The sequence below is a fragment of the Callorhinchus milii genome, unplaced genomic scaffold, assembly GCF_018977255.1.
Source record: "Callorhinchus milii isolate IMCB2004 unplaced genomic scaffold, IMCB_Cmil_1.0 Scaffold1, whole genome shotgun sequence".
NCBI classification, from domain to species: domain Eukaryota; kingdom Metazoa; phylum Chordata; class Chondrichthyes; order Chimaeriformes; family Callorhinchidae; genus Callorhinchus; species Callorhinchus milii.
In genome coordinates this window covers 19004769-19030482 of record NW_024704742.1, presented here as the reverse complement: position 1 = coordinate 19030482, position 25714 = coordinate 19004769, and the positions used below count along the sequence as shown (strand labels likewise).

Sequence of the window (25714 nt, the reverse complement as noted above, 5' to 3'; positions counted from 1 at the left end):
CTGGAATTAAATGAACATTCACTAGGTGGCAACACATCTCTGCTGTGAAGGAATTCTCCCTTTACAAAACCAGTTCTTGCCATCTTGGATTTCATTTTGAAGCAAGGTGATCATTATCGTAAATTGTAGTTCCCTGGACTGACTACTAAATTATTTTTTGTCTTTGTTATTTGCTTTCTTGGGTTGATATTGCTAAGAAGACTTGATTAGAGTGTGTGTGTGTGTGATTGGGAGCATGAAATCCACACTCTTTCCAGCGAAATTAATTAATAACTGGCTGGATGAAGTCTGAGGTGTACAGGCCAAGTGATAAAATATTTATTGTTAACTAGGGAGAGAAGTTATAGCCCTCTCTGGGGACTCACCTCAAAATGAAATCAAAGGAGGGGGCTGGATCTCAAAAGGAGAAACCAGTGTGTGTTGCCACCTAGTGGACATTATACATTACATAAATGCTGGACAGTACAGTACAGAAATAGGCCATTCATCCCAACCAGTCTGTGGCAGGGTTTACACCTCATATCAGCTTTCACCCCTCTTAATCCACTCTCTCATATCCCTCTAATCCATTGAACTTCATCATGCCAGAGATCATTTCAAAATGACTGAAACATTACCCCAAACTTTATTCAAGACCTACATTTTTCACCGCTCATTTGGTTGTCTTTCCCCTCCCCACCCTCTCGGCTCCCACCCACAGCTCAGTGCCCAGCAGGTACTGTTAAACACTTTGGGATGTCCTCCAGAAGTGAAAGGTGCTATATAAATGTCAATTTGTATTATATTGTATTTCTTGTGTGTTTTTTTAAATAAAGTATGATCACTTAGAACAGCCACGTGTAAAGACATTGGTGTTATTCTATGTCCTTCCTGGAGATGTTCAGTCAAGCAGACTTATTGGTAGTAGTAAAGTTGTTGCAGAAAGCACATAAATGTATTAAGGAATATGTTGAGGAAAGACCATCTGTCAATTATAAACATCAACCATTATAAATTGGCTCATGATTATGGAATACAATTTAAAAAAGGACCAAAGTTATTGGAATCAAATGGGAAAAAAATGAGCAAATTTACATAGATCACAACCATGTGCATAAGGTACACAGTTTATTGATTTCCAATGTAGTATTTTGATTGAAAAGCCCAGCTGTCTTTGCTCTTGGTGCTCTGGTGATGGGACAGTCTCTCCATAATCCCAACAAGGCATTAAACAAACCAAATTGCGAGTGTTTTAGATGATTGCAGCACATGGTCATTTAAATTATTTTGTACATAAAATGCTAAAGCAGATGTTAGATAAAAGAGAGAAAGGAACGTTCCAATGAACTGATTGAAAGAGATACATGCAAGTAATTGTCATTTTCCGGTGTAATTTCAATATCAATAATAATGTGAATATTAATGAATCGACACAGGTTGCTGAATCAGTTTTAATTAAACACAATTACCACTAAAATAGAAACCCAGTAAATACAATTCAGTTACAATTTGGCAATCCTCACTCATTGGGTGCTGCAATTTTTCTGATTTGCTCTGCTTTCAACTTTCATTTATAAAGTGCCTTTCACATTGGGAGGACGCCTTAAAAAGTTTCACAGAATTGACTGGGAGCCTGATCTGGGGAACAGGGGTGGGGGTAGTGGGGTCAAAAAGATACGTTTTAAGGCAGAAGGGAGGGGACAAGACAGAGGGGCTTCAGTTTCCCAGACAGCAGGGACAAAATGCCTGAAATCATCCACTGATTTCACAAAGTGATACCGTAACATCTTTCTATTACTTCCCAAACTTACAATTAGTGAGTAAGCAATTGAAGTCATTTGCACAATTGAATAACCATTTTGAAGCAGATAATTTCCACAGGCAATTCAATGCCTTTGGATCCTTTTTATATAAATGTACAGATAATTTGTCGAACTAAGGGGGAAAAAATGACGGCGCGATAAATGACAAGTGTGCACATTTTGTACTAGGTTTTTAACATGCCATGTTTGTAGAGAACATATTTTTGGACAGGGCATCAGAATTAGCAGTGGTTGGAAAGTGAGTGTGTGCAGGTTGAATGAGCACACATTCTGATCAGCTTGTCTGGTGAGTAAAATTGGTGCTTCATCATGCAGTACATGTTCAGGAAGCAATCCAGGTGCTTTGGGAATTCTAGCTCCCTCGTACAGGCAGACAGATATTATCGAGTGTTGACAGGTCATATCTATGAAACAACAACAACAACTGAATTACATTTGTAGAGCACCTTTCACGTCGGAGGACGTGAATCATAAACATAGCAATCCCCCTTAGTTCGACAAATTATCTGTACATTTATATAAAAAGGACCCAAAGGCATTGGATGAAACCTATTGAAGGATAGAACCTATAGAAAACAATCTGTATCTTATGTAGCAAAGTAGCATGTCAATATAGGTCCCTGTTTATGGTTAAGAGCAAATTCCCGAAGAAAACCGTGGAAGGAATACTTTAGAGGAAGAGAGGTTAGTATTCTGGCTTGTATAGGTTAGCCCCTCATGACACCCTCACCTCCCCTGCCAGCAGCTAATCTTTCTCACCAGTGGCTAAGTGCCCTGTGTTTCATCTTTGACATTAGTAACTCCCAAGGTAGATGGACCTCTCAAAACCTCCCAAGATGCCACACCATCCAGTGACCAAGGATTTGTAAACAGTAAATCCTGTGAAGTTGGGTACTGCCTTGCCCTCACACGATTGGAGATTTCTCATTAAAATATGTATTTAATTCACTCGTGCACAAGGAATTTGTAAAGACACATTCTCATTCCTTATAGTACAAATTATACAACTGAGTAGTACAGAACTTACCAATGATACTTCCCTCTTCTTCAATGTCCTCCACACCAATGACTTCAAATTCTCCATTCCACCAAATGCACCACTGTGTATTCATCCGTGGCATCAACTGTTGTTTGAGGTTTGGAGATCCACCATCTATTCCGCCTTGATACATCCTCCTGACATGAAAGATGCTATTTTAATATCAATTTTTATTGTATTGTTTCCCCCCTTGCACTCCTTTGGTTTTGTGTACATTTGATTTTGAACATAGAAGCAGAGGTATTGAGACATAGCAATTGACCTTGTGGAAATTACTTCTTGTAGTACATTCAATCTCTTGAGCCATTCCCCGAACACGCAATGAGGATCCATGCAGTGGCAGGTTCAGAAGCACTGGCGGCTGCTTTAATGGTTCCAGTGACCAAGGATTTGTAAATAGTAAATCCTGTGTAAGTCGGAGTTGATCTGGTTGATCCTTTGGAACACTACCTTTACAGAAGTTGGATCTGAGGTCGGTGTTTGAGAGGAGTTCCAGATGGCTGAATGTGATACATCGGGACTTGCTTTTTACAGACTTGCAAATTTGCAATTTCACTTATCTCTGTTATTTCCTGTGCGCTACCAATATTCCTGCTTGTTATTTTTATACAGGTTTTGAGATGTTGGATAAAATTTGTCCGATCATGACATAGGATTTTGCGAGAGTCCAGAAGAGGGTGATGGTGCATCTTTGAATAGATATGGCCTGCCTATTGTCATACGTAGGGATGAACTTTCTCAATAATTTTCTCTTCTACCAGTTTTTTGAGCCAGTTCACCATTTATTTACCTCAGGGTTTACTTCAAGTATGATTATCAAACCTGTAGCTGATGGCAACTTGTACCATTTCCATAGGAGAGGTGTGAACAAAGTGCTCAAACCGTCACGTCAGTTACCAAATAACACACTGAAGGCTGGCCCAACGTATAATTCTATCAACGCCAGCCTGAAGCAATGCAGTCATGTTTGTCTTCGACACAAAGGAGGGGCCACTGATATTACTGTTGATGAGGACCAGCATGATGAAGAGTGTTTTCTATAAGAAATTTCAAAAGTAGCTTTCAAAAGTAACAAATCTCCTATGTTATGAAACTCACATAACATAGACAAAGGCCAATATATTTTATTGTTTAAAATAAAAGCACTCTTAGGACAAAGTCTTTGCTTTGGGGAAGAATGATGTTTCACAGCTATTGATGTTGTATAGGTTTGCTTTGAAAATGGATTTGGTGGATTTCTATGTAACTGGAAAATGACAATTTATTCATTTTATGTATTATTGAGCTCAACGTTTTTTGGAGTCTATTGTGACATTTGAACTATTCAATAATACATCACTTTTGTTCATTATTTGGGGAATTTTAAACTTTATTATTTCACAAGTTTACATTGACAGAAATAGTTGAATCTGTTTTCTGTCGTTTGAAAAATGTCAGCTGTATGAATTACAGGTTACATTTGATTAATAAAATATTGAGGAACTCAGTTTTGAGACACACATTTTAAGTTAAAACAAAACTATCAAAGTGCCTAACCTTTACTATTTGGAAGATATAGATTTGTCTTCTTACTAACACACATATATATGCATATTTAACTGTTTTCCAGTGACACTAAACGTGCATCTATAAGTTTCAGTATCAGAAAGATTGTAGCACATTTTATATTACCCATCACAACCCTATAAATATAGTATTCTTAACTGTCACAGCAACTTAGTTTTATCCTTCAAGAACCCCAAAGCAGCTTGAATGCTGTACAGCTATACATTGCTGTTTGGCTATAGTATACACATTGCAATTTCATGCTGTCATTTAAATTTTACATGAATGCATCTGGTTACCAATCAAGTTGTAGTCGCAGAGCATTTACAGTGCAACATTATGCGTAACACATGTGGGAGTGGGGGAGGAGAGTCTTTTCTTATACAATGCAATCCAGTGGTAGAATTATCATAGGTAAGCAGACCAATATATCACATTAAAGAAGAAGAAACAAAAAGGGAACAAAGCTCTTGCATAGAGGTCAATCCTCTTGGCTGCAGCTGGGATGACAGGTTTAGCAGGAGGGGGCTTCTTATTATTTTTTGACTGGAGTTTCCCAAGGCCATTGTTAACTTCTATAGGTTTTCCATAGCAGTCGTAGTTGGACAGCTCAAAGTCCCGTGGCAAACTTCCAACGATGCTGAAGTCATTCGATCTCAGGTCAGATTTCGAAGTGCAAACTTTTTTGCACCTGTTTTCTCCAACCTAGCAAAACACAACGCACCATTGATCAATCTCACTGTCAAATACTACAGAGCGGCAAGACAATTTACAATACAAAACTGAGTGTATTCTGTTTAGGCTGTATGAAAGCAAAATAAGAAGGCAGGACATGCTGCAGCAAATTTGATGTAACATGAATAAACAATTTTAGCTAAGGTGTCAGAAGGAGATGTTGGGAGGAAGGAGAATAATAATCCTTGCATTTGATATTGCGTCTTTTCATGTTGTTGAGGTGTCTCAAAGCGCTTCACAGAATATATTGTAAAAAGGATTGACTGTGCATTTTGTGGGCGAAATGCGGCAGCCAATTGTGCACAGCAGTGTCCCACAAACAGTAGTGGATTGAGTGACCAATTTTTTTTATGAGGGATTATTCCCCCTGGAAAGAGATCCGCCAATCGACTAATAACCAGGAAATATCAAAGGGAATGCAGTCTTATATACGTATATATACATATATTGCATCATGGCAATGGACTGCAAGCAAGTCAGCTTGTCTGATTGGGGGATAGTTCCATAGAGTAAGCAGACCTAAAATAATGGGGATTGAAAGAAATACAAGTGTTGTTGTGGGAAGGGCTGTCGGTTTTGAATTACATTAAAAAAACTTCAAAAACACAAATAAACAAATTAATGGTGTCAGTCTGGGACAAATTGGTATCACTCTTGCCTCTGTCAGAAGCTTTTGGGTTCAGGCCCCAAGCCAGGGTTTGAACTAATATTCCAGACTGACACTCCACTGCAATGCTTTGGATGAGATTTTAAACCGTGGTCTGCTGGTTTCCTGTCCGCCTTTTCAAATGGATCCTAAAGCCCCATGTTGAAAAGAGAAGGGAATTCACTTGATGGCTGTGTGTGGAACCTTGTTGTGCACAACGTGTTTGTCTATAAATTACACAGTCACTACACCAGCAAAGCAGGATTTCAAAACAGCCTCCCAAAGTGTAAGGTACTGTATGCAACGATTAGTATTATATGCAACAATTACTGACAGTGTTTCTTAGTAAGGAAACTCCTTTCCAAACGTAGATGATGTTAGAGCGGAGTTACTCCATGATGTATGTTCGTTTTCCTTATTAAGCAAATCGCTTGCAGGATTGTATATGAGGAAATGTACTGCATTTTGGGGGGTTGGCATGAACATGGTTGTGACCCAGAATCAGAAATTTTCTGCACAGAAGGGGGCGGCATTTGACCTATTCTGAATGTAATCACCGTTTTTATTAAATCAATTCCACGCTTCAGTTCTCTACCATATTCTTCAATGGCTTTACTGTTCAGGTGCTTATCCTGCTCCCTTTTAAATGATTCTATTAATCAGACCTTGATAGCCACTTGTGGTAATGAATTCCATATCTTAACAACCCACTGAGTGAGGAAATTCCTTTTAGCCTCTCCCCTACCTTTTCTGCTAACAATTCTTCTGAGACTGTGGCCACCCCACCCAGCACTAATTTCTAAACTAAAGGAAATAGTTTGTTGCTACCTATCCCGTAGTAAAGTTCAGTAGCTACGTCTCTTCTTTTGTGCTGGTCCCAGTCTCTTGTAGAGTGTGGGTATTATTTATCAGACTACCACATGGTACACAAAACGATGACTCAGTTGAAGCATCGAAAAGATTTCTGATTGAACAGTAAATATGATATGGAAGATTTTGGAATAGTGCAGGTTCTGAAGGAGGGGCTAAATGTCAAGTCTAGGTAGATGGCCTTTTTTTTTACTCCTCAAGCCTTGTGCCTTTGTGTTCATATGTAATCACTTACCATCCATAGTTTTCCCTTTCATTTTCAGCATTTTCATACTTGCATCCTATTACCTCTGTTATTTCTTTTTTCCTTTCCCACAGCAAAGAGTGCAATAGCTTGTGCTTTCTTGAAATAACAGTGAGAAGGAAAGTGAACACTGCACCAACCAAAGACTTTCATTAAGAAACCTGGGAACTAATCTCAAAGTCTGAGTTGGAATCTATTCATCTGCCGGGGCTGATAGCATCTTCAGTTAGAATATAATAATACTTGCATTTGATATTGCGCCTTATCACGTCTTCAAGATGTCTCAAAGTGCTTCACAGAATATACTGTGACTGTATATTTTGTGGTAAAAAAGCAGCAACCAATTGCGCATAGCAGTGTCCCACAAACAGTCATGGACTGAGTCACCCACATATTTTTATGAGATTATTACCCCTGGAAAAGCGATCCGGGTTCCTACTTATTGCTAGGTAAACAGAAGCATGTGGAGTCAGGAAACCTGCCCAACATTTTGGTCTGCTCAGGAATTAAACCCAGGACCCCTCTCTTGTGAGGCGAGAGCTCTAACCACTAAACTATAGGATTCCACATCGGTTCTGATAATAATAATCCTTGCATTTGATAGAGCACCTTATCAAGTCTTCGAGATGTCTCAAGCAGCTTCACAGAATATACTGTGAGTGATCAGCAGCCAAGAGGTGTGGCTGCTTTTGGGATACCAGCAAATGAATACATTCAGTATTAGTGAGATGGCTGTCATGGTTACCTGCAAAGAAACCATTTTCTTAAGATGAATCTAATTTGGAACGTTGCAAAAGAAAGCATTGAAAAATCACTGGAGACACTTTGTGCATACAGCAGCCGGATCTGAGATGATGTGAGTGGGCTTTCTTCAATATTACTAGGGCAGAAAGTAAACTCTTATTTAGGAGCCACTCTTCGCTTGTTGTAAATTTACTGACCTTGGTGATCTTATGATGAATCCCATTATATCCCTCTAAGGTTGGTGTAAATGTATCGATAAGTGTACAACAACTCCGGAGATATGGTACTAATTGATGATTATACAAAGCGCAGAGCACAGTGTAAAATGTCCCTGTGGGAGTAATGTTCTCAATAGGAAGAGTATCATGAAATGATTCAAAGAATTGAATTGCAATCCAGGTTGGTCTTCTCCACAGTGACCATTTCCTGACAATGATAATGTTCACTCAGTGGTACTCAGATGGTTCAAAATGCTAGAAAACAAATGTTACTGTTTGAATAATATCTACATGAAATCTTTATTGTCCGCACTTTTGACTCCAGTCCAAGTATTCATCTGCCAACATTCAATGTTATCATTTTTGTCTATTGTTGTGATATCTGCCTTATAATGCTGATTTACAACAAAACTCTGCCAATCACATCTGTGAAAAATTAAAGCTTACTGTCATTTTTTGAGTCATTTGTAATTTAAATGAAGATGTGCATAGATAGTATGTAGATGTTTAGATACCTTTTACAATAATTTCAACTGATTTCTTTAATAACAGGGAACATTAATCATGAAAATAATGAAGCTAAAAATGGAATCTAACTAAGGCGAGCATGTTCAGTAAATTGTGGGGCACAATATATTCCACCCTTAATATGCTGAAGAGATGTCTCTCAGATTCTGTAGATTGTGAGTACATTTGTTCATCAGAGACAAAATAAGGAAGATCTCCTTTGTCTCCTCTGTCACTGCTCCTCTAACACAAGTGTAAGCTGCTGTGAGTTTAACCTAGTTATTTGTTGACAGTTGATCCCAACTCAACATCACACAATGCATTATGTGCAGTTGTTTTCACATTTTCAAGAGTTTCTTATTAACATGGAATGAAGGACTGTCTAGCTTCATTCATATGCAGGAGTGAGGTTAAAATATATTCAAAGGCAAGCTTCTATCCACAACTACAGGCTTACATTTAAGATATTCAGTGTCAAATTGACAGCAAAAATAAGTGATCAGATAGTTCAGATTTACTTATTTTACATGCAGAGCAACATGCTGACTACATGTGGTCAGCCACATGCAGAAACCCATCACTATGCTTAAGAGTATTCAAACCAAGTTGAGATTTCCATGCATCCCACGTACACATAGAAATCACCGAGATAGATTGTTGGAATAGAATGCACATTCCCTCCCTGCTTACCTATTTCCAGAGAGTATAAGGTGTAGGTTGGCAAGAGCCAAGGCTTGGGGAGCCCAGAATATGCATTGGGGGTACTACTGAAGTCTAACCAACTAAAACCACATAGTTTACCATTGATATTGCTGTTCGGTAACCTGGAAAACCCAATGAGGCAGTGGAGGTAGTTTGTGTCAGCAAACTCAAGAGGGAATTAAATAGCTGTTTGTTGATAAATTGATTGAGTAAATAGGAGGGATAGAGTAGTGTAGAATTCCTTTATTTACATTGGGACTGGATGAATGGACCGCAATAGTCTTTCCTGGTCCCGTGGTTTCCTATGTGCCTATGTTAGAGAACAGTGTGTCGAAACAAAAGCAACAGAATACAATGGAAAACCAAGAAAGAGAAGTAAAAATTGAAACAAAAATGAATCACATCATGAAAATAGCTTGAAATAAAATAAGAAAGCAAAACTGAGCTGATAAAAAATAGAAAAGTACAGGAAATTGGGAAAGGTAACCAACAGCAACTTGCACTTATGCAATGTCTAACATAGGAGAACGTCTTTATAAAGTCAGAGTGGAAGCCCACATTTGATTGGTGATTTGGGGGTTGGAGGGAAGTGGTTGAAGGTGCAATCAAAGAGATAGATTTTTAGCTGAAAGCTGAGAAAAAGGGAGTGAGATGGGAGAATTTAGGGAAAGATTTACAGAAAGTGGGCAAAGTGGCTGAGAGTTCACCCAATGATGGTTTGATGACTGACAGGCAGTTTATCAGACCAGCAATGGTCTAGATCGATGTGGGACTGGAATAATGAAACTAGAGCAGGAGCCAAGGTTAATTGCTTAAATTTTGTTGATATTTTGTTTGAAGACCTGAAGGCTTGGGGTCTGATAAGCAGTCTATCAGAACAGCAGTGGTCTTAAGAGTCAAGGGTGAAAGCAGAAAGATAGAGTTTGTTGTCATCCACACACATATGGAAGTGGATATCTGTATATGGAAATGGGTGATATGACCAAGGGCAGCATGTAGATCAGGCAAAGATGGCGACAAAGGATGGAGCTCTAAGGAACACCGCAAATGACTGTATGTGGCCAGAAGGTAAAGGCATTAGAGAAGATGCAGATAAGATCCTGGGACAGATAGAAGTAGAGCCAGGAAAGTGCAGAGCTGCCGAGATGATGGTGGAGAGGTGATGGAGTAAGATGGGATAGGCAATAGCTGTGAAAAAGTCCAGGAGAAAATGGAGGCACAAGGTATAAAACAATCAAGAATAGAATCTTATATTCTAAAGAAAATTATTCTAGAAAAAAGAGTAGTTTTTTTTAAATCGGTTGCCAAAAACAGGTTCTTATTGTTAGGGGAATTGAAAGGCTGACATCTATGCAAAAAATACAGAATCTTTTCCAAGGAGTGAATTTTATAGCAATCGCTCCTATCAATTTTACATTCCAATTGATAATGCCACAACTCATTTAAATTAGAATACCTGTATACTGTTTCTCTGAATTGAATTCAATGTGTAGAATACAACTCATCTGAATTAAAACACATCACTAGGTATACAACAACTTCTCTCAGTTAGAATACACTATAGTGTACACTGCAGCCTCTCTGATTTAAAATACACCATGTACGCTAAAATTTCTCTGAAGCATAGTTATTCTGAATAACAATGCCCTGAATAAATGACAGTTTATCTGAGTTAAAATGCATCAGGAAAATTGTTGAACAACAGTATATTCTCCATCTGTTCTGCACCAGGCAGGAGATTGGATTTTGGCACAAATATGGGATTTGACAAACACTCTTCTGATCCAATTGTCCATCACATGGCAAAACAAACAGCAGATATTTTTGGTAGTGACTGAAAACTGATCATTTGGCCAATCTGAATAGGAATTTCTACAAACTATCTGCCACAATAAGTGCTGTTGGCCATTGGCATGCAGAATTCAAAGCTACTCATGAGTATTTGAGGAACTGCACATCGAGCAAAACTGAACAGAAACAGACCTTTGCCTCATAATACAATGCATTGTGCAACATTTTTTATTGCAAATAAATATTGTGGTATAATAAGGAACTTGATATATGTCGCAGAACCTAAAGTTTATCGGCAATATTGGTTTGAGTCATTGCATAACAATAAAAGAACATAAAAAAGCATCTAACTAAAACAAGCTTGTAAAGATTCATGGTGAATTGGGCAGATCAATGGTAGATGAAATTCAACGTAGAGAAATGGAAAGTGCTTCACATGGGGACGAAGAATCCAGGATGGGACTATTATTTAAATGGAAAGAAAATAATCTGTATGGAAAATTCAAAGGACCTAAGGGTCCTGATTGACAATAAATTAAAAATATCACAACAGTGCTCGGTAGCAGTGAATAAGGCAAACCAGATGCTGGGTTCTATTAAATGGGTAATATTGAGCCAAAATAGTGGAATAATCCTGCCACTTTATAAATCACTGGTGAGACTGCACTTGGATTACTGTGTGGAGTTCTGGTCACTGCAATATGAAAAGAATACTGCAGCGATTGAGAGGATACAGAGGAGGGCAACCAAAATGATTGAGGGTTTGAAGGGATGGACTATGAGGAGCAATTAGGTAAACTGGGCATGTTCACACTGGAGAAGAGAAGCTTGAGGAGCGATATGATTACAGTTTTTTAAAATTCCAAAGGGATGATATAATGTTGACTAGACCATGATAAGCTGTTTTATCTTATACTTAACAGTAGAACCAGAAGACACGGCCTGCAATTGAAGAGGGTAAATTCTGAACATATCTGCGGAACCACTACTTCAATGAGCAAGTAGTGAACTTATGGATCAGGCTACGGAGACTATGGAAACAGAAAGAGATGATTCTATCAAGAACAAATTAGATAGATTTCTGTTATGAAATAATATCTCAAAATAATATATATAGTTTGGGACACAACATGTCATGTGCGACTGCCAGGATGCTGGAAGGTAAACTGGATGGACCTTGGTTTTCTTTCTGGCCATTCAGTGCACGTGGTTGAGATTATTTTGGAACGTTTTGATAGCTTTATGAACGCAGCCACCTTTGATTACAATGTACGACTATATTGACGACTATCAGCTCTTTTCGTTTGGGGTTTTCTGTCAAGAAATAAATCTTTACATTTTGTAACCAGCGCCACAAATATTTTCATTGTTGCACTTGAAGATATATATTTCTGCCTGATGTTCCACTCGTTCCCACCGGTGTAATTGTAAGTTGATAGCAGAGTTCAACTCGCTCACACACTTGGGAGTTGAGATGCTGACTGTCACTATTAGCAAGTGAACTCTGAATATCCTACTATTCCACTGACAGATTTTTTTATTATTGTCAGGCTAGATAGAAATTTAAAGCATGAAATAAGGTGATGACCACATTATGCTGCTCAATGCAGAAGCAGTGAATACAGTTTTTACCACACATGTACACGCTGGTTTCGGTAGAAGCGGTGAAGACATGTTGAGATAAACGGAGAAGAAATAAGAGCACAGAAACACAAAAACACAAATGCTGAGCAAAATGGATGAGTGAACAACCTAGCAAACAAATTGGTGAAAAGGTAACTGGGCCAAAAGATTCAAGCTGACAGTTCCACTCAGTTAGAATAAATGAAACAACTCATGGCTGCATTATTCAAGAATGATGGAAGTTCAAAAGCAATTCATGGAGGTTTCTAAATGTAACCAAAGCATTTCACCAGGACTAATATGAGGGTTTTTTTAAATGAAAAAGTATATTTAATTGCGTAACTAATTTTGCATGTGACATTTTGACATATTGATGGAAGTATTTAGTAGGATGATGCAGAGGCCCTCCGTAACAGCAGAATGTGCTGCAAACATTTCTAGTCAGCCTTATAGATGTGCGGATTATTATTTGCTTCACCTCTGCAGCTTGGTGGGACAGGGGGGGGGGGGGGGGGGGAGTCCATATTCTACACAACATTTCATTTCACCCACAAATACAAAATGGCAACTTGTCAATGAAACAATATTTTGTCCTAGGCCCGCTGTTAGTTTGATAATTCTCACACTGATTTCCCTTCTTGCAAATGTCAGTTGGGTGTTCTCCCACAGATGATGAGAGAACATCAACCCAGGAAGCTGGATTGCTCTCTGAACCACCTGCCAGCAAGCTTTAAAATGCATTCATGATGATCTAGTTCAGGAAAGGGTATTGTGAGAGAATTAGAAAACACCAACAACTACCAAACTGGATAAGATAATGGGTAAAGTCTGAGGCAATTCATAACATGCTCCTTGTGTGGACTAACCATCAACTGTGAACTATTAATTTATTGTTACTTAATGGTAAGAATTTTGTGATATTTCCTATTAGATTCTTTGAGGTAACATAAGGAAACCATTACAAAACATGGAAAACTTTACCCCAGTGAAATCAAACAGAAGTTGACTTTGGATTGCGTGTACCTTCTATTTAGCTGGCTCAGTTGTTAGCACTCTTGTCTCTGAATCAGAAGGTTTATGGATCCAAGCCCATTTCAAGACTTCAAATTCATAGTCTAAACTGACCCTCCAAGCAGTGCTGGAGGAGCGCTATATTGCTGGAGGTGCCATCCTTCGCATGAGACGTTAACCTGAGGGCCTGTCTGCCTGATCAGGTAGACATTAAATATCTCACGCACAATTCAAAAAGAGAAGGGAGTTCTTCTGTTCTGGTCAACGATCCCTCAAACAAAAATGGTCATTCACCTTATTATCGCTGTTATATTGTGAGATATTGCTGTGCACAAAATTGTCTGCCGCATTCATCTACAAATACACAGTCACTGCACTTCACAATAAATATGCAGTGCACTCAGCACCTTGGGAAGGCCTCCTGACGTGAAAGACACTATACAAATTTAACTTGTGTTTATTGTTGCTGTAAAACCCTGTGAAGCACTTTGAGATGTCTCAATGATAGGGCACTACAACAAATGCAAGGATTATTATTATTTTGTCAGATCCCATTCACAAATGCAGTCATCTTTTCAAGCTCCTCTAACGTATCTGTGTTTTAAACAAACCTGGTGTTACTTGATCATACTGTCAGGGGAATACTTTAAAAGAAAGTAGTTTAAGTGATTCACTACTGAACACTATATCATTCTATTGGGGCACATGGTAAGTAATAGACACGCCTGAAAACCTGTGCAGCAAGGACGCTTTGGGAGCATCAATTCATTTTCTATAGATTCTGCAGAATTTGTTTCAAGGAGAATATTTTTTTCTCAGTGTTGTTGAAGTTGGACATTCTGTTAAGCGAAGCAGAGTGTGGTGATTCTCCCATTACCAGGAAATTTACCAACATTGGTGTGATGTGACCTCAGAAAAAGAACATACGGTATATTTTAAACTCACACGATAAACGTCAGTAAATTTACCAATCAGGGGATAATAAAGTGTGTTTGTCTGTCAAGTTCAGGAATGACCCTTCTGCTATGCATTGGTAGATTTCTCTTTTTAGAAATTGATATCTGTGAAAAAACGTTTTTACAGATCTGTTTCCAATCCACTGAATGCAATAAAGTAACGTAAAGGAAAGAAACGATCATAAAGTTGTCACATTGAAATGTCTCAAAGCACGTTACAGTACTAACTGTCACATGTCACGGTTGTTTGTTTGCGCCTAGATTGCCTGTTGCCTTCACGCACAAAATACACACAGTCACAACACTTTACAGTATGTCCTGTGAAGCGCCTTAAGACACCTCAGCAATGTGATTGGGCGCCATATCAATTGCAAGGATTATTATGCAGTATTATTTATGGGAGCTTGTGAGGGTAAATACTCCACCCATTGCACATAGGAAAGTTTCAGTCACAAATGCCCAGTCATTATACTTCACAGAACTTGTTGAAGCTCTTTGAGATGATCTCAACATTATAAGTGCTATACCAAATGCAACGATTACTATAGGCTCCCCCCTCTTTTTGACTAGTGTTATGGTATTGTTAAAAAAACCTAAAGAAACAGCCCAATGGAATGTCAACCTCTGAACTCCTGTAGCTTAGTCCTGTAGCTCAGTGGTTAGAGCACTTGCCTCCCAAGCGAGAGACCTGGGTTCGATTCCCAGCAGGGCAAAACCTTGGGCAAGTTTCCTTACTCCACACACCTGATAATAATCCCTCAAGAAAAAAATACAATGATAAAATTGGTCACTTCAATCCACGACTGTTTGTGGGACACTACTGGGCGCAATGGGCTGCTGCGTTTCGCCTACAAAATATACAATTAATTTCCTTCACAGTATATTCGGTGAAGCGCTTTAAGACGTCTAGAAGACGTGAAAAGCGCTATATCAAATGCAAGGATTATTATAACTCAGGTCAAGTCTTGACCACGGGTCGGAACCCGTAAGTTTCTAACTCAGAGGAGAGAGTGACACCAACTGAACCACCTGACACCTGATGCAAAATGCTCATGCATTTTGCTATTACAAAGCGATATTAAAATAGAAAATAACATGCATTATCCCACATACATTTCCAGATGACACATTAATTTGCTAAATAGGAGGGGCAATCTCATCAGATGCCCCTTCTAATAATGATGGAAATCAGCAACAAAAATTAAAAACAAAACCTTATCTATTTCAAGAAATTGTTAATGGTGATGGGAGACAAACTGCAGCATGTGGAGTAATAATTATCACATCACCACCCACTCCTCCTTCTATGAGTGAAGAAGTGAATTAGGGGTCAAATGGATATGTTTGGGCAATTGAAGGAAGACATGTGGTTGATTTTGCTGAAGTAAATGCTAGCCTCACACTTGAAAGCTAAGCAGTTCCATGCATCATATTATTGCAGATTTCCATGGGAAAGTTTAACAATGTATATATATACCATATGCATCTGTGTGCCTGTAAGTACTCAAAGCACATGATAAAGCAAAGCAAGACAAGTGTTTCATACTATGTTTGTTTAGTTGTCAAAATCACTTATGCTGCAGATTGTTATATTGTTGTGGTCCTGCTTTGTACTTCTACACCATGAATTATAGCAAAAATCTAGCAACATGTTGTAAAACTGTACTCCATTCCTCTGTAAAAGAAACCCTGGGAACTGTCTGGAATTTACCTTCACGGGCTGCAGTGACTGAAATAAAATTTCAAATGACTATATATAATGAAATAGCATGATTTTCCACAGCACTTATTTTCTGATCATGTCACAAAGTCATACTGCATTTAAATTAAACAATGTTGAGAAAATATAGGAATGTGAAAATGATGCCAGATTAAAACACAAAACTCCATGTGAAGTCAACTATAGTCAGGAACTGTAATAAATTAGCCACAATCAGCACTTTTCCTGGAGAAAGTTTCTGTGGTGAAAAAGCACTTTCAACCCTTCAGGTATTTTGCAAAGTGAGTAATATTTAGATCACTCACATCGGTCTAATTAGGCAAATACTTAAATGCATGTGTCCAATTTCTGTCGTATTTATTATGCTTTTAGTTATACATATAATAAACAGAAGTGAGAGAGAGAGTGTGGTGCCAGGTTGCAAAGTACTGAAAAATAGTTTGTCATAAACTATGAGGCCAATTCCTGAGCAGGTCTGAGCTGCTTTAACTTGTAAATGAGTGTCAACCTGTCACAATGAAGCAATTTTATTTTATCCATTGTGTATTCTGTGTTGTATTTACATTTTTACAATGTGCTTAGCTGTTTGTTTTGGTCAGCTGGCTGTCTGACATATACAGAAATCTATCACCATTGCTTGAGTATCCAACGCAGATTGAGAGTTCCACATCTATACACCAACTACACATTGAAATTTCCCACTGGTTGGAATGAATGTGCATTCTCTCCCTGGAGGAATGCATCCTTAATTCTGGAGAATACTCTGTGCAGGTTGGCAAGAGATATGACTTGGGGATTGTGCACTGTGGTACTGCAGGAGGTTAAACACATAGCTTGCTATTGAGAGAACAAGTCTTCTACTACTTTTCCAGCTAGAACAGCCCTATCCATTGAAACTTTGACTTGCAGGGTTAACAGGAGCTGGGTGTGAAGATTCCCTGCTCTCAGTGACTGGTCCAAGTCCTTCTGATGAGCCAGGCTAGCTGATCTGTCAGCAGTGTCATGGTGTATTGCAGACCTGCATTGACTCAAAACATTTCATTGCCATTCACATCACCTTGAAACCAGTGCACCTTCAAGGAAACCTCACCTCTCCCTCACCCGAGGAGCAGAGTCTACCTGGCTATGGCTTGTACACAAACTCCCTGCTTGTCGGCCTCCCCAACTCCTCCCTCCGTAGACTGCAGATCATCCAGAACTTTGCAGCCTGTGTCCTCTCCCACACCAGGCTCCGTTACCCTATCAGCCCCATCCTCACCCGACTCCATTGGCTTCCCATCACACAGGGGATACAATTCAAGATCCTGGTCCTGACCTTGAAAGCCCTCCATGGCCTTGCTGCCCCCTACCTCTGCGACCTTCTAAAACCCTACCAACCTGCTGCTCCATCCGCTCAGGGGCCTCCGGCCTGCTTCACGTCCCCCACTTCGCCCGCCCCACCATTAGCGGGTGGGCCTTCTGCCACTCTGTCCCAACCCTCTGTAAATCCATCCCACAGTCCCTCAGCCTTGCCTCCTTTAAGACCTATCTCAAGAACCTCCTCTTTGATCGTGCCTTCAGTCATCTTCCTTCCACCTTGCCCTTCACCCTCCCCAATCTCGACCCCCACCTTGGGTCTGAAACACTAATTGTCCAGCGCCTTGGAGTGTCCTCCCAACATGAAAGGCGCTATACAAATGTAATTTTGTTGTTGTTCTTGTAATAATAATAATCCTTACATTCGGTATAGCATCTTTCATGTTGGGAGAATGTCCCAAACCTCTTTACAGGATATACTGTAAAGTGCAGTCACTGTATTTTTTTTGTAGCCAAATGCAGCCCATTTGTGCATTGCAATGTCCCACAAACAACCATGAAGTGAATGACCAATTTTATTGTTAACCAGGACACTAGAAAGTGCCATCGGATCTTTAAATCCACCTGAACAGGCAAAACAGACAGGGCTCATCCGAAGGATGTCACTTCCAACAATACAGCATACTGCCCGCACTGCACTGGAGTGTCAGCCTAAACTATATGATTTCTATTTCTTCCATTATCTTATGGGCATAAGAGCATTAATAAAGCCACCATTACTTGGCCGCTGATTAAGTTTTGTAGTTGGTGTGGGACTGCAGAGTGATATTCCATACTGTCATGGCAAAGCTACTCTTCATAATAAGAATAAAATTCTGCCAGTGTCTAGATTTACCCCATTTATATAGTATTTTTGGGAATCCAAAACTTGGCAAATCGTTGAATTCAGGTTTAACTGTGAAGTCGTTTTTTCTGTGATTCTCAAAAGAATTTACATAAAACTTGAAAATTTGGCTGTATTTAAGAATTTACCAAATTTTGGACACTGAAATGCTACATAGAATAAATATAGAGCTGCAGTACAATATTACAGTACAATATTGTAGATTGATTCTTTGTTGGCACTGCACAAGCTGCCCATACAGTATAACATTCCATTTGGGTCAGTGTTTAAAATTAGTTATGTGAATGCAGCACACAGAATGACACAGGTGAAGAAGGACTTGGTATTTATCTAGTCCTGACATCCTTACTTTTGCCAAACATTAGTTTAAAATATATGAATTGGGGACAAAACATGTCTGGAGGAACTAGGTGATATGCCAACAAAAATAGTCACTACACCATTCACCAGTCACGCGATTGATGATGTAGCGATGCAGAATGCTGAGTGGCAATCACGCCCCATGAGAAAACTGGTTGGGATTTTATGGACCCCAACTATTACTTTGTAACAGAGACTGGAGCAACTGGGTCTTTTTCCACTGGAACAGAAAAGGTTGAGCGGTGACCTCACAGAGATCTTTAAAATTATGAGTGGCTTTGATTGAGTCAATAAGGGGAAATTATTTATCATTCAGACAAAATGCACAAAGCTACATACTGTTTTAAAATATACAGTAACTAGACTGTGATTCAGCACATGGGGATGTCAGGGAGTTCTGAATGAAAAACTCCACTAACCTTCAGATGTTTTTGTCTGAATAAAATGTAGTTGGAGATGAATTACCAGTCTCTTATTACTGAATAAGTGGACCATCATGTTTAATAGAGACCATGTATGATCACATATTATTTTAATATCAAATCTATATTTTAATTAAGTGTGGTACAGTATTATGGTAGATGGCACCACAGTCGCCTTAAAGTACCATTTGTAACATAGTTACATCAAAGTAACACAATAACATTATAAAGCTGTTGGCTAAAAACTAGTTTTGCTTTGTCCTTCAGCGTTCCAACTAATTGTAGCCTTGAGTTCCATTATTCCAGGTGGCCAATTCAGTGACTGATGTGTGTAATTATCTACATGGTGGAGGTTTTTCCCTTGTGCTCTATTTTACTCGATTCACATGCCACCAATGTTTGATGGGTTCATGTGATACTTCTGCAATTGTGACTAAGTCTTTATCCCAGCCTGATGTAGTCAGCCTGATGAGTTGCGTTTAGCAAAGGGGTATAAATTGTGATGTATCTCAATGCATTTGATATGCTAATTTGTGCTCTCTTGTTGCTAACATTCCAGCACAGCGTTTTTAGTGATCCTTCAAACCAGTGTCCTTGAAACGCCACTGAAATGTTGTGCTCTGCGGTCGGCAATAATTCCAGCTGACTGTAACAACAGAAACGGCAATGCAAAAATATTTTAATCCCAAATATTGCATGGAAGTTGGGGAGGAGGGGGGACTGTGACCAGTTTTAGTGATAAGAAATATTATCGATATCATAATTAGATATATACTAGTAATATTCAAATAATAATCCTTGCATTTGACATAGCTCCTTTCACATTCGGAGGACTCTGTATTTTGTAGGTGAATATTGATTTGCAATGAATAGCACTCCACTGAAGCTTTGAAGCTTCTTTTGTCAATATTTCCGCTCTTATTGATATAGTTTTACTGTGGTGATGAATTCAATGATTTGGGAAAATTTTGCACAGGAAGTGAAACTTTATGCATTTGCTTCTAATCCCAGATGTGAACAGAAGGTATTCCTATTGGATGAAATGAACACTCATTTTAAAGGGTTTTGATCCTAGAATCTTTTCCTGAATAATCTGTGATAAGTTGCTGAGATCTCATCCAATGGATTAACTTTGTAAAAATGAACTGAATTTTTACACTCTGCTTTCAGTTTAGCATCTCTCCTCTCCCTGGCCAGCAATTCTCTGCTCCCGGCTGACTTCACACACCTTCTATTCCAGATTCTCTAAGTACTCTGCTCTTAGAACTGTTTAATCACACATTCAGAATAGTAAAGGAAGACTTTTGTAATTTAATTTACAGCTAAATATTAAAAATAGCACAGTTCACAAGCATTAATAATCAGACTTGTGTCAGGTTAATAGCTTCCAGCAAATATAAGACAATATAGAGACTTGTTTAAAAGTGTATCAGCACTAAAAAACACCAACCAGTCTCTCACAAAGCCACAATAAGTAGAAGGTCAAAGGTTTGATTATTAATCCGTCCCGTGTTAAATCATCTAGGTTGAACTTCCATAGTACATGAGGGGAGTTTTCCAGGTTTTGTCACTATCTTGGAGAGAGTTTAACAAGCAAGAGGAACAGCATATGGAGCTACAAGCACTGCCAGCATAGAATGTGCTGTGGTGGCTCTTGGGCTCATTAAACCAAGTTTAATATAGCAATATATGCTCATGCTTTTCACTACTACTGTGCTGGATTGCTACAAAATTATGGAATTGTAAGACATACTATAAAATTTTCCGCCTTTTAGGAATGTTAGTAACCTGTAGGTCCAGAAAGGTTATCCAAGTAATGTTGCATCCTGTCCTATACTAGATCAGCCTTGTGACTGATTCTTTCCTTAAGGATTTGAAATATTCAATCACATGGATGACTATTGCTTTATTTCACTCTACGTTCAAATGAAAGGGAAAACATTTTAGAGAGAAATTTCATATGTTACCAGTATACCTTAGGCAGCTAAGTGTAAAGGTCTCTTTCACTAATTTAACCTTAAAATATTATTGCCCATCTCCAGCTTTCCACTGAATCACTAACAAAAACGCAATCAATTTTAAATTCCATGTCAGCAAAGTAAAACCAGGAGGATATGGTGATTCTAAGATCTTTGCTTTAGAGTCTGAAACTTTCCAGGAAAAATTCCACCTGCTCCAGAGATTCTCTATTTATGCAGCATTTTGTGCTCTTTCCTTCCTCTGTATTTTGCTAACCCCACATCAACTTGTGCTCCGCTCAGCAGGCTGCGGCCTGATCCACATTCCCTGCCCGGCCCTCCCCACCATTGGCGGTTGGTCCTTCAGCTTCTCTGCCTCCAGCCTTTGGAGCTCCATCCCACAGTCCCTTTGCTTTGCTCCCTCCCTCGCCTCCTCCAAAGCACGTCTCAAGACCCTCCTCTTCGACTGGGCCTTCGTCCACCCTCCTACCACTACCTCCCTGCTCCATCTCTCCTGATCCCAAGCCCCTGCTCGGGTCCAAATTCCTGACTGTCCAGCACCTTGGGTCGTCTTCCCACCATGAAAGGCGCTATACAAATGTAATTTGTTGTTATTTCAGAGCATCCAAAATCAGACAAATTGTTGAGTTCAGTCTTAACCTTGAAGTTGGTTTCCTGTAGTTCTCAAAAATAAAATTATAGAAAACTGGTTTTAAAGCAATGACTGCAGTTTAATAATTTACCAAATTCTGAAGTTCAGAAATGCTGCATAAATGAAATAAACACAGACTCAGGTAGAATTTCTGTTCAATAATTGTTTGTCTATATTATTTGAAATAATGAAGTATGATTGCTTTGGCACTGCAAATTAGCCAAATACAGAATAGAGAACATAGTTCTCGGAATGTGTTTATGACCTTAAAGAGTGAGTAATATGCATGGTCTGATTCACAATGTGGTTGATATTATTGAATATTCAATAAACTGCTAATAACTAATTATGTTATTCTAATTATAAATATGTCAGACAAGCTCAGTTGGCAGCACTCCCACCTCTGAGTCAGAAGGATATGGGTTCAAGCCCCACTTCAGGATTTTGAGCTTTTAGTCTAGCCTGACACTCTAGACTGGGGAGACCTGAAATGTTGGAGGTTCCGTCATTCAGATGGATATTAAAGATTCATTGGAACTAAGCAAAAAAAATTGTTTCTCCAGGTGTCCTGGTCAAAAATCCTCCAGATAAAATTAGCCATTTACTTCATGGCTGTTAAGTGGGAGAATTGTGTACAAATTTGCTGCTGCATTCACCCACAAATATATACAAGTACACAATAATATTTTATAGATTCACTACTGGTGAAAAATTAGCTGTCGTGGTTGCCTTAATAATAACACTTTCTTCTTAATTATATCATCCTGCAAAGCATTTGAGACATTCTTTAACATGAAAGGTGGTATAAAAATCTAAGATGTGGCTCATTCCATCATTGAAAAAAAACACTTTGGAAGAAAAATATATCCGGGAAATAGAAGCCTTTTGTTATTGCATTAATCTCACCCTTCCACAATATTCTGGATCCTATCTTCCCATCACTGCATCAAGCCATTTTCAAATAAGACCAGTGTCCTGGCCTCAACCACCCTTCCCAAATACATAATGCTTGTTTGCAAAGTTGGGTCAGAGGTCAGACAATAGCTTGCCATACACTCGAGGAAGCCTGAGTAATCGCCATGAAAACCAATGAAGTGCATTATGGTCTGGTGAGGAACTATGGAGAGAATGTGCAACCGCAGTGGGCAACTCACGCCAGAGGAAATAAACAAATACCAATGGAGAGACGCAACACTGGAAATAAAACAGTCCTCCTGAAGCCCAATGATCCAGAGTCCAGCAACTGTTACATCTCAATACAATTAAAGGTGGAATTGTATAAGACTCACATGGAAGGATTTACTTTGAAACAATCCCATTGCACACTTAGCTGAAGATGTTACCGAGTACTGAGGATCCAGATCAGATAAGAACCCGTTTGTTCAATGTAGTTACCAGAAGCTATCTTCATCAAAATGCACTTTAATTGCCGTCTGCTGAAGACTGACTTTAAAAGGTCTTACTGTACAGTCACTTTATGATATCATCAAAACATCAAAGCAAAAAGCTTCTATTGGTTACAGATGCTTGAATGTTAATGATAACAGATGGCTATATAAAACCTCTTTCCAAAAGAACTGCAGGGTGCTACAGGCTCTCTTTCCAATACGGCGGTTGCCACTTTGTATCAGATTCAAACCACTTTTAACAGGATCACAAGTCAGACTGCACTGCCAAACAGAGACAGAATAAAAAAACGTGCCAAGTATGCAACCTACAGGTAACATAAAAAAAGACTGAATATAGCAGAGCAGCGTGTGTAACTTCTGCTTGAGAAAGCAAATGAAAGAAGTAAAACAGTCTCATTTCAGTGCGAATGGGCATGAATCCAACAGTGGAGGTAAGGGCCTTGAGCAAACAATGAGCTCATACTTACCATACCGTATTGTTATGCGATTTCTCACCACGATGTTAATGGAGATTACTGTGATACTTTATAACACATAGGATAGAATGGCAAGGAAGGAAAACAAATGGCAAAACCCCCCCATAATCCCAAAGGTATTCTATTGAACCATTTAACTGTTACGATAATATCTTCCCTGAAAGTGAGCCAGTCGCTGACACCCATTAACGCAAGCAACAAAATTGTTATGTCAAAGAAAGGGGCCTTACACAAACGCAGGGGAGAGTTTTACATCAAACTCCCTGCACTGTATTGCACTCTCGTCTTGCTTTCCTCTGTCGCTGACTTGAACATGGGTGCTGAAGTAAACTCTTTTATTATGTTGACATATATTGACAGGATCAGCCTCTGAGGTGAGGTTCTCTACAGTCAAATAGCACGCGGCTATGCGTGGTCATCAAGGCTGGCAACTGGCAAGGTGTTGGAAGGTAGATAGCATGCATGGAACTGTACCCCAGTAAAAAGTGAGGCGAGTGAGCTAAGAAGAAGCAAAGCAAAAATTACATTGAGTGGGCTGGAGAGATCTCTACCACAAATCTCAATGGTGAACACTGAGAAGCCACATCCTTGACGGCACTCCTAGCTCCTGGATGTAGTTAGTGAGAAGCCATAATTTTGAGCTTTCATCACTAAATGTCAGCGTTCAGCAAATGAGCAGTTGAAGACTATGACCTGCATGAAAAATCCTAGCTTCGCAGAGAACAGAGTTGTTGGGAGGGGGAAGGAAACTGTCTGCAAATCATTCAGTGAGATAAATATCAAACATGGACCATAAATTTGACCCCAGGCAGTGATGTTATTCAAATTTGACCTCAGGCATTTTATCTTAAGAGATAAAAACAGAATATCCTAATTTTAGTCAAATGAGATTGTAAAATTATGACAAGACACTTTGTTAACTTTGTAGAAATGATTGCACTTTGAGCCACTATTCTTCGTCAATGTTAGATAAAATTCAAGTAAAAACAACATTTGTTTATGATAAATGTTCAGTGGTTTGGTTACAATGGATGTAGTATATCTGAGGCTGGTCTGCATTAGATTTACTAATAGTTCCAAGATGTATTGACTTCAATGAATATGAAAACCTCATTTCAGAGCTGGTGGCACAATGGACAATATAGTTACGTCTGTTGTTAAGTAAACAGTCCATTCGTTTCTAAAGGGAAATGTAGGGGTGAAAATCACAATGTTATTTAATAGATTTGGAGCAAAAAATATCACCTGGGTCTAGATTTACTTTATGTAGTGTTTCAGAGTATCCAAATTTGGTAATTAAAAACTTTTTTTAATTATTAAAATTAATTTTGAATTTGAAAATTTTAATTTTGAAGTCGGTTTTCGGCAAATGTCCTTTAAGAATTACAGAAAGACAACTTCAAAGTTAAGACTGAGTTCAACAATTTATGAAATTCTGGATGCTCTAAAATGTTATACAAATATGAAGAATCTAGACCCAGGTGGAATTTCTTCCTTCATGTGTTAATTAACAAACTGGAAGCCCAAACTTCTGCCCAGCAATAGCCTGTAAGGCTATTTGATCTTAAAATGTTAAATTCACACAGAATTGTCGAACAGACAATCTCATTTGGAAACCATTTTGCCACAGTTCTTAAAAAGAACCAGCTTCCAAATTAAGACAGCCTTAAAGAATTTTTTACAATTCCGCACAATTTTAAATATTAAAACAAATGATCTCGCAGACTAAAACAATGTGGAATTTCGGGCTTCAAATCTGTTGTACAGCTTCACAAAAGTCACCTCTGTTGTGTTGGCAAGACTTGGCAGAGCAGAGAAACATGTTTGCCTCAACGATATATTGTTGATGGAGAGGCACTCACTCTCAGCACTGAGTAGAAAATAAAAATTCAGTCCTCTAAAATTAATGGGTATTATGCAACAGTGATGAAGAGCAAGAGTTTCGTGCCACATACAGTTGTACGTGTTGATTCCAACACAAGTGTGCACCCAAAACTGGTCCGACATCAAACTTCACCAAACAAAACCAGTGGAATAACATTTTTGACTTGGAATATATATTGGAAAGTCTCACCATTACTGAC

General features: G+C 38.8%; 1 protein-coding gene and 1 non-coding gene across 5 annotated transcripts in view; one reads left to right on the top strand and one right to left on the bottom strand.

Annotated features, from left to right (window-relative positions):
• Nucleotides 1-4192: 4192 nt before the first annotated feature.
• The window catches only part of glrbb (glycine receptor, beta b), a 59983-nt gene continuing 38461 nt past the window's right edge, over nucleotides 4193-25714 (bottom strand). For all 4 annotated transcript variants that reach the window (XM_007899211.2, XM_007899210.2, XM_042336833.1 and 1 more), the window contains one exon: nucleotides 4193-5091. In XM_007899211.2, coding sequence (XP_007897402.1) covers nucleotides 4795-5091 — 297 coding nt within the window. In that variant the 3' untranslated portion in view covers nucleotides 4193-4794. The remainder of the gene's footprint in view (nucleotides 5092-25714) is intronic.
• Nucleotides 15075-15146, top strand: trnag-ccc. The gene has a single exon. It is a non-coding gene; the product is annotated as a tRNA-Gly (tRNA).